This window comes from Hakea prostrata, chromosome 9 (assembly GCF_041222555.1).
Source record: "Hakea prostrata isolate BN-2017 chromosome 9, UWA_Hpros_2, whole genome shotgun sequence".
In the NCBI taxonomy this organism is placed as follows: Eukaryota; Viridiplantae; Streptophyta; class Magnoliopsida; order Proteales; family Proteaceae; genus Hakea; species Hakea prostrata.
The window spans coordinates 58,393,520-58,412,181 of NC_142608.1; the positions used below are offsets into that span (position 1 = coordinate 58,393,520).

Here is an 18,662-nt window from a genome sequence, read left to right on the forward strand (position 1 = left end):
CACTATTAGACACCCAATACCTCAAACATTTCTTACCACCATCTCCAACATCCCAACTAAACCTAAAACCTAGAAATCAGCCTCAAAAGACCCAAAGTGGATTGTTGCAATGCAACAAGAATACAAAGTCATGATAAACAATTAGACTTGGAACTTGGTGCCTTATACCAAAGGTATGAATATTATAGGTTGTAAGTAGGTGTACAGGATCAAGACAAAAAGTGATGATTATATTGAGAAGTACAAGGCATGATTAGTTGCCAAGGGGTTCAGCCAGTAGACAGGAGTGGACTTTCATGAAACATTTAGTCCAGTTGTAAAGCCAACCACCATTCTGACAGTATTAACTGTTGCACTCTCAAAGTCATGGCCAATCAACTTGATGTGAAAAATGTCTTCTTGAATGGAAACTTGGCAGAAGATGTTTATATGGAACAACCACAGGGGTTTGTTTCCACATCTAAACCAACATCTACAAAAAGCAATTTATGGTCTCAAGCAACCACCATGAGCTTGGTTTCACAGGTTCAAAACATACCTACAAGAAGAAGGTTTCAAGCAAAGTGTGACTGATTCTTCCATGTTTACATGCAAAGCCCAAGGTACAATGATAGTATTGCTCTTATATGTAGATTATATAACATTGACAAGAGCCAATGAAGCTGCAATTCAAGAGGTTATTCAAAGCCTGAGCAAAGAATTTGCAATGATAGATTTGAGAGACTTGCATTACTTCTTGGGAATTGAGGCTAATCGAAGTTCAGATGGTCTTTTACTAACTTAAAGTAAATATTCCCTCAATCTATTAAAGTCTATAGGAATGGAAACTTCAAAGCCATGCACAACATGAATTGCAATTGGAACAAAGTTATCATCAACAACAGGTTACCCCCTACCTGATCCAATACCATACAGACAATTAGTAGGAGCCTTACAATATCTGACAACCACTAGAGCAGATATCTCCTATGCAGTCAATCGAGTGTGTCAGTTCATGCAATCTCTCAAAGAATATCGTCTACAAGAAACAAAACGTATTTTACGTTATGTCTAGCATACAATTGGTGCTGGTGTTCTCTTGAAACCAACCCAACTTTTTTTCATATTTGGTTACACTGATGCAGATTGAGCAGGATGCCCAAACACATGCCGTTCAACTAGTGGGTTTTGCACTTTTCTTGGGGATAATTTATTATCATGGTTTTCCAAGAAACAACCTACAGTATCTAGATCAAGTATAGAAGCTGAGTACAAATCTCTTGTCGTCATAGCATCTAAGTTACTATGGCTTTCTTATGTTCTACATGATTTGTAAGTACAACTTCCAAGAGGAATGAAAATTTATTGTGATAATGTGTGTGCAACACAAATGACTGCAAATCCAGTGCTACATGCTTGCACAAAAACATATAGAAGTGGACTACCATTTTGTCAAGACTTGGCTCAGAACAACACCCTAAAAGTCCACTTTGTTCATAATCAAATTGTAGATGTGTTTACTATGGGCTTAATATCACAAGCTTTCTTCAAGCAAAGAGACAAACTCTTGCACCTACCAATGCAAAGCTTGAGGGGGGATGAAAGACCATAACATATCTGTTAGTCTTTGAATTCAAAATTTGAATTCAAGTTTTTAAATTTGAATATTCTCTCAAATTCTGTTGTAAACGACTCTTTGTATAACAACCATATTTTTCAAGTTTATTTATAAATATATACATAAAACTTACCCATTAAGGTAAGCAATGTACTTATCAAAATTAGAGTTCTTCTCTCCATTGTTTCAGAAATGTATAACAAAAAAATTGATTTAAAGAAATAGAAATTCAAACAAGAAGGATTCAAGAATATGATCCAATTTTTCAGGGTGGTCATCTGCTCCCTAGTGAGTATGCTGCTTCTTAGTCAACTAAGAATTAAAATATCACCATCCAAAAGTAATAACCCGTGGTGGAATAATGGATCATTAGGCAACTAGCCTAATTAGAGTTACAATACACTCAAGAGTTTTAAATTATTGGTGGTGGCAAGAAAGTGAATATTGCCTAGGGGTGATCTTTTGGTTGAGATGGTGGACGACACAAGGTAAGATTGTCGAAGCAAAGAGAGCAAACATATAATGATAGTCAATACCCTCAATTTGTATGTAACTCTTTGCAATAAGAAGTACCTTGTAGACTTGTAGTGCTCATTGCTACCATCAGGTCAACGCTTATGACTTCCAAGTGAGATTGGAATACATACCAAAATGAAAGAAATTCCCTAATTGTGCGCCATTAATTTGAAAGTAATATGTTACATTGGATGGAGCACTAAAAAAGTTATTATCTCATCAATTAAAGGTAGAATTAATCTCTAGTTTAGTGCACAATGTACTAAAAACTATCATCCATTGCATAAAAATTTAGGAGCCCTTCATAGTTAGACAAGCAACATAATTATTATAATCAAATATTTGCATAAAACTATATAAGTCTTTACAACATTAAGGAACAATGAGGAGGATAGAGATCACAACAACCACTCGCTCACGCTGACACTTGAACAGTCACTCTCACAATCACAATGGCCACCCAGATTGACACACTGACACACAAACACTCATTCTCGCATATTGAAATTTGAAATTCAAATTATTATGAGAATATAGATAATAGGAAGAAAAAAAATCCAAAGAAGTTGAGCTTCCATGACAAAGAATGTGGTGGACAGAGCTGTTAAATGAGTACAATTTATTGACGCCATCCCTGTCATGGAAAATGTTGTCCAACTTTCTCCACCATCAACCCCAATTTTAAGCATCTGCAGAAGACAGAGGTAGTCAAACTTTACTAGAATGACAGATGGGAGTAAAATTATCAATCAAATGATAATCATGATTTATCGAAATTATCAACTTAATTAATCATGATCTCACTATAATTATGACCTTAATTAATCTTTCTAATGATAACAAAGGACAACTCTAACTATGTGATGATGACATAATTCAAATGTATAATCGAATCTTATTTGAAACCTGTTTACACTTTCTTTTTTTCTTTTACTAAAAAAAGATCATATGAAAAAGTATAAAGAATAAAGTAGTAATTAAACAATAATACATTGACAATATAATTATCCTAATATAAAAAATAACTATTATTTTCAAACTACATATAATTATTTAATGACTTCACAAATCTATTGAGAAATAAATTTTATTAAAATCTACAAATAAATCTATTTTTTTCAAACCCGTGTTTGCAATCTTATTTTTTTCATTATAATATTTTGCATCCAAAGAGACGGGAACCAAAACACATCTCAGCCTTAAAACTATGCAATGCAGTGTCTTCAACATGAAAACTAAAGTGTACTTGAACTGGAAAAATTAGGATATCTGATCCCAGACAAAGAAAACAAAACCAATAAATAAACAAGAGCATGCAAGAAAGAACTAGAGACTTTACCAGCTTTAAGCCTGAGACTCTGCGATACTAGGATAGATCACGACCTCCACCTTGCTATTCTTGGTTCTGTCAATTTCCTTCGTGATAGTTTCACGAAGCCACAACAATTCAAGTTTTTGGAGTTCAGACCGTTCCCACAGTTGCTCAGGAATCATTTTTAAACCAAGACATTTGCTGATGACCACCCTCTTAAGATTAGGCGCTGCTCCTGCTTTTAGTTTCCAACCCACTAAATTCGAATTTTCAATTTTGAATACCTGCAGCCTTTGAAATGAACCCTCTTCGAAGACCAATACATTATCCTTAAAAGTTACCTCGTCTAGTTTTAATATCTGAAGAGTAGATATACTTTGAAACACCTCGATTGTTTTGGGTGGAAGGTTGGTCGCCTTCATGCTGATCTTCTTGACGGATTTTGGCAGTTCGATCGACTTATCAAAGATGCATCTACTTGCAAACTTTAGATTTTCAAGGTGAGGTAGACTGAAGATAGAATCTTCATCACCTGAGGAACTCTTGTAGCGATACAAACCCAATTTTCTCAAATTAGGTGCCATCTCCTTAATCTTCACTTGCCCAGTTAGATCCTGTAATATGTAACAGAGAGTTTGGAGATTGGTGAGACACCTGTTTGTATCGTCTTTTTTGGGTAGTCCACTTGGCCCATCCAAGTAGAGATGCCTCAGTTGTTGCATTTTCCAAATCCCTTCTGGTAAGACATTGATTCGAGACCTTCTTAGGTCAAGAGTTTGGAGGTTGTAAAGGGTGCATATGGAGGTTGGAACACCAGCAACCTTATTAGTTTTGATTTTCAGATACTTCAACAGAATCAGTTTTTCAATCTTTGCTGGGACCCTATGCACATCACCTTCCCCGAGATCCAACACCCTAAGCAATTTGAAGCGTTTGAAAAGTCCATCCCAATGTTCTTCAGCAAATTTTTTGTTGTCTTCCTTGAAACAAAGTAGGCTTCGTACCTGACAAGTCATGGATGAATCGGCTTCAAGCACGTAGTTTTGGCGACTACAATGAACGGACAGCCGTCTTGGTTTGAATCCCTCAGATTGAATGCGTGTGTGATATGCAAGGAATCTGTCCGGCCCAGACAAATCACGGCAAAGATCACGCATAAGATCATGTACACGACAATTTTTCACACCACCATTTGAACTCTTTTCCTCTACTTGGACCAAGCTCCGGTCAATGAGATCCTGCAAGAAGGTCTTGGCAACACGTTCCTTGGTAATATTCTCTTTATCCTCATGCTTGATAAACCCTTCGGCGATCCATAGTTGGATCAGCTGCGTTGCAGGTATCTTGTGATCTTCGGGAAATAGGCCAAAGTAGAGAAAACAAGGTTGAAGGTAAGCGGGCAAAACCTCGTAACTCAAACTCAATATTTCCTTGCATGTGGCATCCTGTTCTAGATGCACAGGCATAGTTGCAGCCATATCTGCCCATACAGATGGGTCCCTACGTTTCATTGCAAGAATTCCAGCCGAAACCACTATTGCTAGTGGCAAACCTCCACATATTTTCAAAATATCTTCTGCAGGAGATATTAAATCGTCCGGACAGCTCCTTACTCGGAAAACCTTCTTCGTGAACAGTTCCCAACTTTCTTCCTGTCGCAGAAATCGAAGCGTAAAGGGATCCTTACCGCTAGTGTAACTAGCAACCTCTGCATGTCGAGTTGTAATGAAAATTCGACTTCCCATCTGGTTTTTTGGGAGAAGAACTTGTATGCGATCCCAGTGATTAGTAGTCCACATGTCATCAAGCACAATTAAATACCTGACATCAGACAATTGCTTCGTCAGCTCTTTCTTCAATTCTTCTACATTCATCTTTTCGAGCTCATCTGCTTCGTACTTTGTGACTCCCTTGACGATTCCCTGAAGCAACTCTTTCTCATTAAATTTTTGAGAAACACTAACCCAAGCATGGCATCTGAATCGATCTCTTACAAAACCATCTTTGTAAACTTTTTTTGCAAGTGTTGTTTTACCTAATCCCCCCATTCCGGAGATTGAGATAACATCCAAATCATTTGTGCCTTTGATGAGCTGATTCACCAAATCAGCTGCTACGTCAGCAAAACCAACAACATCATTTTCCTCCACTTTTTGCCGCATTTGCTGCACCCGCAAAATCCTCGTCTCTACATCTCCATCGATATTGCCCTCCCCTTCTTGGATGCCGTACGTGTCCTTTTCTTTGTATATTTTTTCAATTACAAGATTGAGATCCTTTATCTTATCACGGACTTTATGCAGCCTCTTTGCCTCGTTGAAGAAACTGAAGAATTTCCCCCACTTGCCTTTTCTATTTCGCTTGGCGACATTGAAGACATACTCGTCCACAATGTCCTCGGCTTCGTAAGCAGCTTCTCTGATTTGAGCCACCAGATCCATCACACTCTGGTGGTTTTTGCGCTTTCCCTCAGAATCCTTCAGAAAGGTTTCCATTTGCTTTAGGTCAACATTGAGAAGTCTAACATCTCCATCGGCTCCTTGAAGGAAATTTACCTCATTCGCTAGAAGCTGGGCAATATTGGTCACCAGATTCGCAACAACACTTAGATCCATTTCCAGCACTCTCTGATGCTTTAGTACTGAACTGCTTCGTATCAAAGTTTAACAAGCACCCTTCAACATCAAGGCAATCCCCATATCTTGTGGATCACTTTACAAGATAATGCTATTTACAGGAGAAATTTAACCACCTGCACCTGCAAGTGTTAGCACAGACGAGTATTAGGAAAATTTTTAACATTTTGGACTATAATTTTCAACTTCACATGAAAATTCTCCTCAAAGCCCAAACTCCCAGTTGGCCAAACTAGTACTTTGTTTTATTTTAGTAGGAGTTGGTATCATATGAGTATTTTCATCTTTTTCTTGGTGAAAAGCACTTATATTAAGAAAACAATCAAGAAACTCCACCACTAGTTCAATCTGAAACCTGAAGCCTAGGAATGGACATATGCCAAACTGTCAAACTAGATATTGATTTTGCCTTCCTAACCAAGGTGTCAACCTGTACGTTGGCAACCCTATAACTTCTTCATATTTAAATCTTACAAAAATCATCGGTACATTTTCAAGAGAAGGTTTAGAAAGCCTATTTGAATCATGCCAAATCATGCCCAGTGAAGGATGAATCATGCATATTAGAAGCCATGTGAGCAGAGATGATGCAAAAGACGTCAAGGAGAGAAAGATGGTTAATGTGGTGGCTAAGGCTACCTGGATTCAACCAAGATGATATGTCAAGTACCAAAATATCCTTTATAGTATATATTGAGATGTTAGATGGTTATTTACTTAATAATGGAAACTAATTAAACTACCTCACAGATATCTTCATCCATGGTTGTCCATTATTCCCTCCATTCATTGTTTTAACTGCTACTATGATTATTATTTATTTATTTTTGATCTTGTAAATAAAATGTTCTTCTGGATTAAATGTAGAAGGTGGGGCTCTAGAAAAAAATTCTTATTTATTTTTCGCTCAACTAAGGCTTTATTTTTTATTTTTTTTTATTTTTAATTTTTTCAACATAATCCACAAATGGAAAAAGATGTGTACAAGTTAAATTTGGTCTGCAAAGGAAAATGTACCTCTCCTTCCACAAAGACATCAAAAGTTAACCGGCCAAAGCTTATCCCTTCTAACTTTGATTGTGTTGACACTAGTCAAGATGTCTGCTAGTTGTTTAAGCTGCTATTATATTGTTGTGAATCTGAATTGAGAGAAACTGAGTAATTAAAAGGCACTTTTATATGTAAGAAAATAGACTAACTATGGGCAGTGGTCAATAAAAGTAAACATATCATAATAAGACAAAGCATTTTGATAGAATACTTTACTCATGTCTATCTTTTTCTAATATAAATTGTTTTAAAAAAATAAAAATAATAATTACTATTATTTTCTTTATAAAGATTTGGTGTATGATGGTACTTTTAATTGGTGAGTAAAATTTACGTATAAAATATATAAGTGATTTTTTACTTATTCCACTGCAAATCACCATAAAATAAATAAATAAATAAAAGATCTGCAACCATATGAAAATATAACTATCGAAAATTAGGTATATATATATATATATATATATATATATATATATATATAATATATATATATATATATATATATATATATAACTTTTTTAAAGAAAATTTTCTATCTTTCTTCTATACTTATTCTTTATTACTTTTACTTCTTCCTCAAAAATTCAACCTCTGATTTTTTATCTTTTATTGCGGTTGGAGAGGACAGTGGAGGGCGGAGAAAAGACTATCACCCTCCTCCCCCACCCAGAAAAGAAAACCACTTGATAGTTTACAATCACTTACCATGCAAATTAAAGATTTGCCCAACAGATTAGAAAGTATAACAATTAAATGAAGAGCTCAAGAAAGATGACTAATTCACGTGATATCTCCGTGAATCCCTTGGATCGTAAAATATTGAGGGGAAAAAGATCGAAGCATTAAGCTAATAGTGGAGGCTTCACGTTTTGGTTGGGAATGGAGGTTAAAACCCACTTTATTTGTGACGATGATAGATTGGAAAAGACAAGCAAAAGTTCATCTCTTGGGCTAGGTTTGGTTGAATAGATGCTTCTTTATTATTTTATATGTTTGATTGGTCTGAAATATGAAAAGGTACGAAGGTCTAAATCACTCCCCCCATTAGGGTGGTACGTCAAGTGATATTTGATCTTGAAACTCATGAATACAGGATAAAAGGAAGAATGTTTAAACCACAGTACTTTTGTGTAAACAAATGTCCTTGGGCTAAATTTGAAAATTACAGCTTCTACACCCTTCCAAAATTTTCTGGACTGTTCCAAGTCAAGGCTAGACGAAACTTAATACAAATGGTAGTCCGCTTGGAAGCCTAGGAAGTGCAGGGGTTGCTAGTGTGTTTCGCAATGATAAGCTATGGTCATCAAAACATATCAATTGTTCTTGGGTGTGCAGACAAATTTCAAAGCAGAGATGGAGGTAAATTATCCTTGGATTAGAGTGTTCTAAGCAATTGTGCTTCATAGGTTATGGATTGAAACAAATTCAGTGGCAGTTGTAACACTTTTTCCACAAAGAATCTTTCCTTGGTGGACACTACAATGTTGGAAAAGGTTACAAGGCTACTTGGATAGTATTCAGTGGAAGATTTTTCATTGCTACGGGAAAACTACCATGGTTGCTGGCTATTTGGCTAGGTTATCAGCAAGGTTGTTATCCTCAGACGTTGACACTTAGTGGACTAATTCAATTGTTAGGGAACTCGAGTGGGAAGCCTCTGGTAGGCCTAGATTTTGGTTCTAAGGCTTTCTAAATATGATCTTTGTGATGTCATGCTAGTGGACTTTGTTTTCTTCCTACCTTGTTTATTTTTATTGAGAGCGAAACTAGTGAGATTGGGTGTAGTGGGTGCAATTGACGTTGTAGACTAAGGCTCTTTTTGGTATCAATTCCCATTCTCTATTATGCCTATTTAAAATAAATAAGTACAAGAATTCATCATTGATCAAGAATGAAAAATGGTTTGGTGAATTTTGTTGAAAATAAATGATGGAATGAAAAATAAGTTTGGTGTCAAAATAAAAATTGTTAGTAAATAATAGTGAGCAAGTGATAAAAGAGGGAAAAAGTATGATTTTTATAAAAAAAAAACAATGTGTATTGACTATTTTACCCACATCTTAACCATATTTTAAGTAAACTTGTACATAAATAAAGAGAAAGAAATTTTCACCATAATTCACAATAGACAAAAAGTTTATTATGGATTTTGAAAGTTTTTCTATTATTTTAAATAAAAATAAAGCTGATAATAGATACCAAGCAACTTAAAATAACGAAAAAACCTCATAATTGATAATGATAATTGATAAAAAAAGAGCCTAAGAGTTTTTGGTTCCTTGTATAACATGGAGTAATTATTGTATACATATTTTTTTCCTTTAATATAAACGACTTTTTAGCAGAAAAAAAAGAAGCAATTAGTTGACGTTGAAATCAAGTGAAAGGAAAAATAGAAAGAGAAAAAATATATTTTTAATTCTTCCCCTTCTTCTTTTAGATCATAATTTTTTATTGATAGATAAATTAGAGGTTTGTAAGGGAGAAGTTCAAGAAGGTAGATGCAGCTTTAGAGAAAGTATCCACAATGCATTAAAGCCTCCCATTGGGAGAGGATAGTGCTACTTTGTAACTATTGTTATGAAGTTTTTCTTAAAGATCTTGATTTGGATGCATCTAGACGTCCTTCATTTCGTTTTTGATGGTTTAGTTGTTGTCAATTATGAGTAGGAACTAGTGATGAAGGGTGTATTGGGGGCAACTGTTGTTGCGGGTATTAATTACTATATTTCTTTCTTTTTCTTCTTCCCTTTTAACAACAAGAAAAAAGGAGAAGTTTGGTCAAAGATTTTTTAGATTGTAGTTCTGTTGTAATCCATTTTCTAATATAATATAATATACTACTATTACCCTAGTTTCAAAAAGTTAGAGGTTTTACAGTTGTTGAGTTTCAGATTGAATCAGAAGTGAAGAATTGTATGAAGGTGGAGATCTCAGTACGTACATCAAAAGTTAGGCCATTACTCATCAAGTAAAACAGAAAACCAAGCAAGTTTATCATTACTGATCAACTTGGCTCAAAATCATATAAACCTTTTGGTTTTCTTTTTGTGTTACATACTTCTTGGGTCCTGGTCTCAATCAAACTCTCTATTATTATAATAGGGTAACCCTTATAATGACTGAAGTTTTCTTTTCATGTATTAGAAAAATCTATAATAAAAAAAAAGTCAAGAATAGAGAAGTTGATTTGACATCCGCAAATTGTAATAAAAACAAAGGTAGTATGTTGCAACTAAGAAAATAATAATTAATATTTAAATCGATAGATAAACAAATCAAGCCAATTTATCATTGTAAATGCAAGATAACCATATTAAAATCTATATAAGAATTAATCAAGTAAGAAGATAATTAATACTTAAATTAAAAACATCCATTTAAGTGTACATATAAGTTTGAATGGTCAATAAGAAAATCAAGCACTATTCAAAGGAAAAGGGAAGAGAAAATTTAGTAATTGGTTTGTAACAATTGTCCAAACAACTAACATTATTATTTTTTTATTATTCATCTATTTGTATTCTGGTGTTGGATCATTTTTCAACTATTTCACTTGATTCGATTATGCAGTCCAGTTTTAAACCGGCCTGAAATCAATTGTGTAAGGTTCAGTTTAGTTTGATTCATTTTTTAGTTTTTCTTTTTCTTTTATCTCTCTCTCTCTTTTCTTTTTGAGTAAAAAAACTAAGTTTTGACACCCCTTATGATCCGCATTACAGTCACTAAGAATAAGTTACTTAAGAATTTGTAACACACACCAGAAGCTTCAAGAGTTTCAAGCAGAGTTTTAAACAATGAACAACAACAAAGTCATTGATGCTTTCACTTATATTTAACCATAAGAAAAACCTGACTCATCGTATTAAGGCTTGATCAGATTGACTCATCACATTTTCTGAAATTCAAATCTCTGAGAAAACCAGCAGGTTTTGAATAGGATAATACATTTATTGAGTAACCCTTCTTGAATAATTTTATAAGTATTTGTAAACTAATTGTTTTATGACTCGACTTTAGGCTCTCTTTGACACACTTTAAATTTATTATTATTTGGACTAAATCGTAAATAAATGCATTTGATATTTTTTCCCTTTTTTCGAAACATTAGGTATGATTTATGATTTTTGTTTTTCACTGAAATAAATCAATTTAAACATAAATCCATAATAGATCCAATGCTATTTATGATTTATCACCATAAATATCACCATAAACTGTTATTTTTTTTAGTGGTACCACTGAATCACTGATGAACATGGTGTAGAATTACTATAGAAATAGGGATAAAAATGTAAAATTACCCAAAAAAGAAAAGAAAAGAAAAAGGAATAGAACAAAATCTTGTTTTTCTTCCTCTTCAACATCCACATTGCTCTTATCTCCACTTTTAAAATATTTTAGAGATATAAAAACTAGCTCAACTAATAAAGGCGAGACAAAACCAAAACTAAAGTTGATATATATTTTACAAGAAAAATCAAAATCAACTCAAAACAAAACTGATGATACGTAATATATTATTCACCCAATGGTACTAAACATATTTCATGTTATATAATATAATAGTAACCAAATGAAAACTATTTATCACTTACAATCTATTATAATAATTAATTATTCATAAACAGGTCACAAGCATAAATACAAAATAATACCAAAGACACCCTTTGTGTGGTCAAATCTGGTAAAAGTGTTTACTATAATAAATACGCATAAATTAGTAAAAATTGAAAAATAAAATAAAAGAATCACATATTAATACATTTGAATTTTTATCACAGAACAAAAGAAAGGGAGTGAAGGAGTCGAGGATTTTGTATTATTTCAAAGTGTAGTCTATTATTTTCCTCGAGTAAATTACTAAATCATTTGATTTTGTTGTGTTCTAAAAACAATTAGACTCATCGAGTTTATTTTGTTTTGTATGAAAACATGGAGTTTTATTTAACTCTAATGATGTGTGACGTGTCTCCTAATTCTTTTACCCAAGATGTAGTCTATATGACTTTTGACTAGGTTTTTTAAATATTAATTCAACTTGAGCAATTTTTTATGATCAAAGCCTGATTTGCGATAAAATATTTGATATCAAGGAGATAAGAGGCGAAAACTAAGAGATAATAGGAGTTATAGAGGTGTAAATGTTGGATTTTTAGAATCGTATAACACATATTTCTAGTGCTGCATATAAGCACCAAACCTCATCAAACAAAGTTGGAAGAAAAAAAATAGGAAAGGAATAGTTTTTTTTTTAGATTTCAAAAGATAAAAAGAAACACAAAAGCAGGGTTTGTAATACCACGATAAGCAAAAAAGAGATCACTTTTTCAGATTTTGTTGGACTAAAAATCATTAAAAAAATCAAAATTATAAATATCTAAAAAAATAATAATTTATTCTTTTCTTTCTAAAATGCCAAAATGATATCATAGATGGATTATTCATAAAAAATGATAATAATTGCCAATTTTATTATGGATCTAAGTATATTAGGAGTTGAAAAATCACTCCCAGAAACCCCAAGACAAAGGAAAAAGAAAATTTAGGCTTTCAAACCATTTAATGCTTAAAAGGGTATCAAATCACATCAGATCACTCGATCTGAGCAGGTTAACTATTCAACCAATCTGACCAGACTATTTGTGGCAGGGACTTGCGAGATACAACATCAAACTAAGAGAGAAGTAGAAGAGAGAGAGAGTAAGGTATTGTATTTGGGACGGGTGCACAATTGTGTCCACTAAATAAAAAGAGAAGAAAATCTATATCAACTTAAAAAGTTGGTCCAAAAGAGATACTGTGCCCAGAGATATAGGATCCCACAAAATTAATGCTAAACTTCAAAGAATCAAAAAATCTCATTCAGTAAATTTTACTTCATGCATATACTGAACTACATGACCAAATAACTCTTACAAATTAAAAAAAAAAAAATACTACTTCTTTGTTGACTCATAGTTTTATCATCATCCGCCGTATTAATCTTCGAAGCAAGCTACTTTTTCTGTCAAGAAAAGAATCCAGACTTTTAAAAGAAAAGACAAAAGATCTTCCAAACAAACTGAGATTATGTTGTGAAATTTCGAACCATAAGATCAAACAAGAATAAAGCTTGTTTACCAAAAGAAAAAGAATACAGTTTGCAAAACTGGTTTAATCGTAGTCAAGTAAAAGAAGATTATATATACATTTGTATTAACAGAATCACAGTGTTTCCATAGTCGCATCTTAAAATACCAAATCATATAGCTAGCACAGGGAAATCTAACAAGAGATGAATCATATATATGAAAGAGTAATAAGATGATTAGGTATACTACCTGATGATGTTTAGGATTATTGTCAAGCCATGTTCATCCAGTGGTTTGAAGGATCAACATCAACTCAACTCCACAAAATTTGCTGCTCATTAAGCACTGAATAAGAGATTGCGTGCGCGCAGAACGGGGAGAAATGAGAATCATAAATGGAGGAACAACTTACCAAGCAAAGGACGCAGCTGGATCTATCTATGTATGACTCATTGAGCTTCCCATTCTCATCTGCTTGAGCTCAACTCCTGAAGCCTCTTTTATAGATCTACACAACCAACCTCCTCTTTTTGTCTATTGTGTAAGGCTTGCAAGTCTACTTAAACAAAGAGAATAGAAAGGAAATGAGAAAATATCATTTAGCTTTTCACTTTCCCATCTTTCTTCAATTATTTACCCCAAAATAAATAAATATAAATCTTTTTTATTTTTTATTTTAATCTTTTGTCTGTAGCACAGTTTTTTTTTTTTTTTTTTTTTTTTTGTTTTTCTTCTGGGGCTTGGTTTTATAAGTAAGCTTCTTCCACTTGACATATTTTTTATTTATTTGTCTTTTAGCATTTTACATAAATAACAGAATGATTGAGGATTATCTTAGGCCGATCAACCTATCCAATCAAATAAAAATATGAATAAGTTCAATCGGCTAGGTGTAGGGCATTAATATGGTTGATTTTTTTATATTTTTTGGATAGCATTTAAATATGGTTGGTATGATCTAGTAATATAAAGAAGAACAAACCCGAAGTGAAAGGTTTCAATATGAATAGAATCACACAGAAATACACTAATAATATTAATTTTTGTTGAAAGACTCTTATGATATCTAACAATATAATGGTAATTTCTACAATGAAAAAAATATAGGGACAATTACATGATTAGTTACTTTTAGCTTTCATTTTACAAAATAACCACCCAGTGTTTTAATTAATAAAACTAGCTAAACTGAGGCCAGGTTTACAAAACTAACAAAAACAGTGATTTACCATCTCTTTTAATTGGATACTTTAACCCCTAAAACTAATAGGATATTCTTTAAAATAAAATATAAAAAAAAACTCAAGAATAAATTTTCAAGTAATTATTGCCAAGGTTTTAAGGAACGCGTATTGATAGTATATTGGTCTGGTGCTTTTAAGAGACGTTTTGCTTCGTATCGTATTGTTACATATCTTGAAACGATCAAAATACAAAATGAAATAGTTTAATTCAACCAAAAAACAATAGACATAGCTAAAAAATAATGCGGTTGCACTACACTCCCAATATCGCATAAAAAGACTCACGATACGCCAAAATTACATGTGGAGATGGTCAAGAAATGTGTGAAAATGCTTTGAATATACGTATAATACAATATATAGACATAAAATATATACTATAAATAAATAATGTATAATGTACATCACATACAAAAATAGAGAACTTACTAGTGCATTCATATTTTCTTAAAATTGTTTTATATTGGAAAAAAGAAAGATACAGAATAGACAATATCCTAAAACCCAATTGGGGGAAAGAGATTCCATCAAAAGAGGGTCCCTTCAAACCAGTGTCCCAAACAAATCCAATTAAACATGAACTTCTACATCTTTCTGAATAAGCTTCTTCTCTAGCTCCCCTGGAAAACCCATAGGTTTCTGCTCCGCCTGGCCCAGTCTTAGCTGAATGCCAGTCATGAATTTAGCCAGGTGGCTAGTTTTGTTCCTGTCACACATGCACAAATTCCTTTTCATGAGGGACAGCTCACAGCTGCCTTCTACCTTATTCATAGAATGGACTTTCCAAGGCCCCCAGATCCTCTCACTTATAATGTAAATTTGCCAACTAAGAATCAGATTGGATAGAAATAGCCATCAAAGCTTTCAACATGCAGATCTTTAAGCCTTCATAAGTTACTGTCATCTCCATTATTAATACCGAAAGTTGTTCTCTTCTCCCAGCAATAGCAAGTATAAGATTTCCCTCCTCATTTCTTACCATGCCTCCATAAGTTGTTGCTGAATCAATTAGAGCCCCCATCACAGTGCAGTGCAATTATCTTATGTTGAGGAAACTTGGACCAAGATTCCATTCAACTTGTGTACTTTTGTCAGCATTAACATCTAAAAGATAAACATTAAGGTCATACATTCAACTTCAAAAAGAAATATGAATGAATAATTATATCTACAAAGTTGTGTTAATGATCACTCTTATGGAGCAATAGAAAATGAAAACATTTGACCAGGTCTACAGTTTTAAAACCCAGATGCCAAATTTCAAAACAGAAAAATGATGTAAGAGAATGTAAAAGCATAAACCTTTTAAGGTCCAGAATATCCCTAAAATTATGCAGTGGACGCATGTGAATGACTACAATGAAAATTATCTCTACCGATAAAGCACAAGTATGAGAGTAATAATTAATCCAAACAAACTCAAATATCCAACTAATTAATTAACTGACCATTTGTCACTCATAAGAATCTAAAAGGAAAGAGAGATACTTCAAAATTAACAGTACTTAAAAAACTAAGGAACAACTCATATTCCATAACACCGAAATGATAACAAAAGCTTCCCCAGTTGGTGAAATCTTAGAGGCCAAGGAATCACATTAGAGATTAAACCTACAAACTCTGAAAGCCAACCATGGATGAATTCAAGATAACTGATGCGTCCAAAATCTGCTCAGCCTCTAGATTTCCAGCGATTGTTCCTGCAAAACAATATTAGATGTGGTCCGACCGTGGGGTCGGGAGGGCACCTCCGAAGGTTAAGTCAGTAGTGGAACTGATCACAGAGCTCTAAAGAGATACATATATTGAATTGAATACGTTAATCAGGTAAACGATTTAGATACCTTCACTGTGCGTAGATTACTCGTTTACATAGGTTTTACCTTTGATTCCCAACTTTTGGATCCGTTTGTGCTCCCTCTTGGTGACCATTTGATCATAGGGTTTTTACCCTTCTTTCGGAGATGAAAGCGGTTTCCTCGCAAGGCACGATCCTTCACCCCATATTAGTGGTAGTTACCCATTATAATTCAATCACGTATCCCGAATTCTTGGGGATCACATTTATCTTCGGAACCGCAGAGATCCTTCTTTCTTATGTAACAAAGATTTGACCGAACGTTTGGATCCGACCATGGTTGAGCCGTATTCGACTAGGGTTAAGGACCGAACCATAGGAAGACCTGGTTCGATACAAATATTCCCATATCATGAGCCCCCTAGGCCAAGCGTTAGGGATTACCGAAGGTTTGGGTTGCTTTTGGGTAATCTTAATCATTAAGACGGGGTATGTCAATGGTCAGACGCTCTCCCGAATATCAAGCATCGCATTGATTGCTCTTTGCATCACTGTACCTCTAGAGCCGTCTGCGTTCTTCGTATTTTGTGCCAAAGACGCCACACATCCTCTCTCAGCCGTAATCATCACTACCTCCAGGTTCGAATCGATAGTTCTTTGCAGTCGTTGTTTTGGATCAATCTTATCCACCAGATTAAATAACGAAACGTCTCCCGATTTTGATTGTCAACTCAGATGTATCCTGACCGTACACGATCCAACACTTTTGCCTATTTAAATTCATTTGAATTTTAACTTCAAGATTCATCATCTCATTTGCGAACTTGTTTGTAAAATTCATCAGCGCCTTCTCTGCAATGAGTATACTCGAGGGAACTAGTTAGCACCTGACCTCCCTCAAGTGAAAAATTGAACAGAATTTTTTTCTTTTCTTCTTATAATCCTTTTTTGTTTAGGTAGACTCACAAATCTAACCTTACAATAGAAGGGAAAAGAAAATTGAAAAAAAATAAATAAAGAAGACTTGCTATTGATCAGTTGGATTAGTTCAGAATTGCAAGGCGGATTAGGTAAGACAGGGACATGTTATCGAATTCCAAATAATTTAATTCCAAGAAGTTTAATTAAAAGGGTGAAGTCCCCTTTGGAAAAGAAGCCAAATAAAAGAATAACAAGGACTGCTATTGACGAATTCGATGCATCTAACCTCCCTCAAGCGAATGGCTAAATTTTTCATCCAAAAATAAAAAATAAAAAGTGGAAGAATAAATTATACTTTTCACTTGTTTTTATTCACCTTTGTTTAAGTGGACTTGCAAGTCTATACAAGCCATTTGCTTGGATTTCAGCTCCCTGCCTAGCTGGTTGAGTTACTTGTGTAGATTTATGAAAAGGTTGGCATGCAATCTCTTATGAAAAGGAAGAATTTTCATTCAAATAATCGGAAGAACATGGCATGGGAGTACTCATCGGGTAGTTTACCTAAACATCTAACTCTTTCGAATAATTCATCTTTTTTTAGTGGACTTGCAAGTCTATCTATGTCACCATCTAAGTTTAAAAAAAGAGAAAAAGACTTGCAATTGACTTGGACTTTAGGATAGCAGCCAATATACATATGGATTAAATTAGTGGCAGATTTGAATTCCCACACAAGCTTATTGCATAGTTTAGATTTCTTGTGCTCCTCCCCCTTCTAAGCCAATTGGAGAATTTTAATTATTTGTCGTCGGATGATTAAGATATGTTCCCAGTCCTTGTTAATTTATTACCAACTTGTAGGATACATTACATATGAGAACGTATACTCTTAATATTTGTAATCCATCTAATTGCCGACCAACTGCAAACAATAAATGATTATTCATAAATTATTGCATACATAAATTATTCATGTGTGAAAACAAGATCTTTAATAAAGAAATGTCCTGCGAAGTCCGCAGTTGAAAACTTTTAAAAAGTAAAAAGTGGTAAGATCATTACTTGGTTGTGATATATGACGTAATTATATAAGAAGAGTTTCAACACCATACCCTAAGTTACTCGTTAAAAATAATGTCATTGCCTGAGTTTTCCAATTTACCAACTATAGTGAAACAATGTCTATGACATTCCTTGACATTAGAAAATCACAGTTAAGTATAGATAAGTGTTTTTTATATTCTGACCCGAATTCTCCCGCACTGACATATTTTTGTGGACGACTCGAATGGCCCGTTTTCGGAGATCTATGATGGAAGCAGAGAGTTTGGGCCAACCCATTTACCCGATTGGAATCTATATATATTTATTCTATGTTCACCTACTACATTATTAAGAGACTTTGGATTTTTCAATTAGGAATTTGGATGAAAATTCTTGTAACGCCATTCTTGGTGATTAGTTGTGAGATCTCCTACTGTTCTTCTTCTACATAGTAAATTAAAAGAACT

At 33.8% G+C, this 18,662-nt stretch overlaps 1 protein-coding gene across 8 annotated transcripts in view; it reads right to left on the reverse strand.

Moving 5' to 3' along the window:
• Positions 1 to 1,858: 1,858 nt before the first annotated feature.
• LOC149005761 (toMV resistant protein Tm-2 netted virescent-like) overlaps positions 1,859 to 18,662 on the reverse strand; it is a 58,674-nt gene continuing 41,870 nt past the window's right edge. Inside the window, exons 1-5 of one of the 8 annotated variants that reach the window (XM_089135570.1) lie at positions 13,601 to 13,722; positions 13,438 to 13,505; positions 7,079 to 7,200; positions 3,453 to 6,183; positions 2,378 to 2,802 (exon numbers count right to left, since the gene is read on the reverse strand). In XM_089135570.1, the coding sequence (XP_088991696.1) occupies positions 3,458 to 6,040 (2,583 nt within the window). In that variant the 5' untranslated portion in view covers positions 6,041 to 6,183; positions 7,079 to 7,200; positions 13,438 to 13,505; positions 13,601 to 13,722 and the 3' untranslated portion in view covers positions 2,378 to 2,802; positions 3,453 to 3,457. Of the gene's footprint in view, positions 2,803 to 3,452; positions 6,184 to 7,078; positions 7,216 to 7,666; positions 13,122 to 13,437; positions 13,520 to 13,600; positions 13,726 to 18,662 lie in introns of those variants that run through there. The other 7 variants (XM_089135567.1, XM_089135568.1, XM_089135573.1 and 4 more) reach the window with 7 other exon arrangements.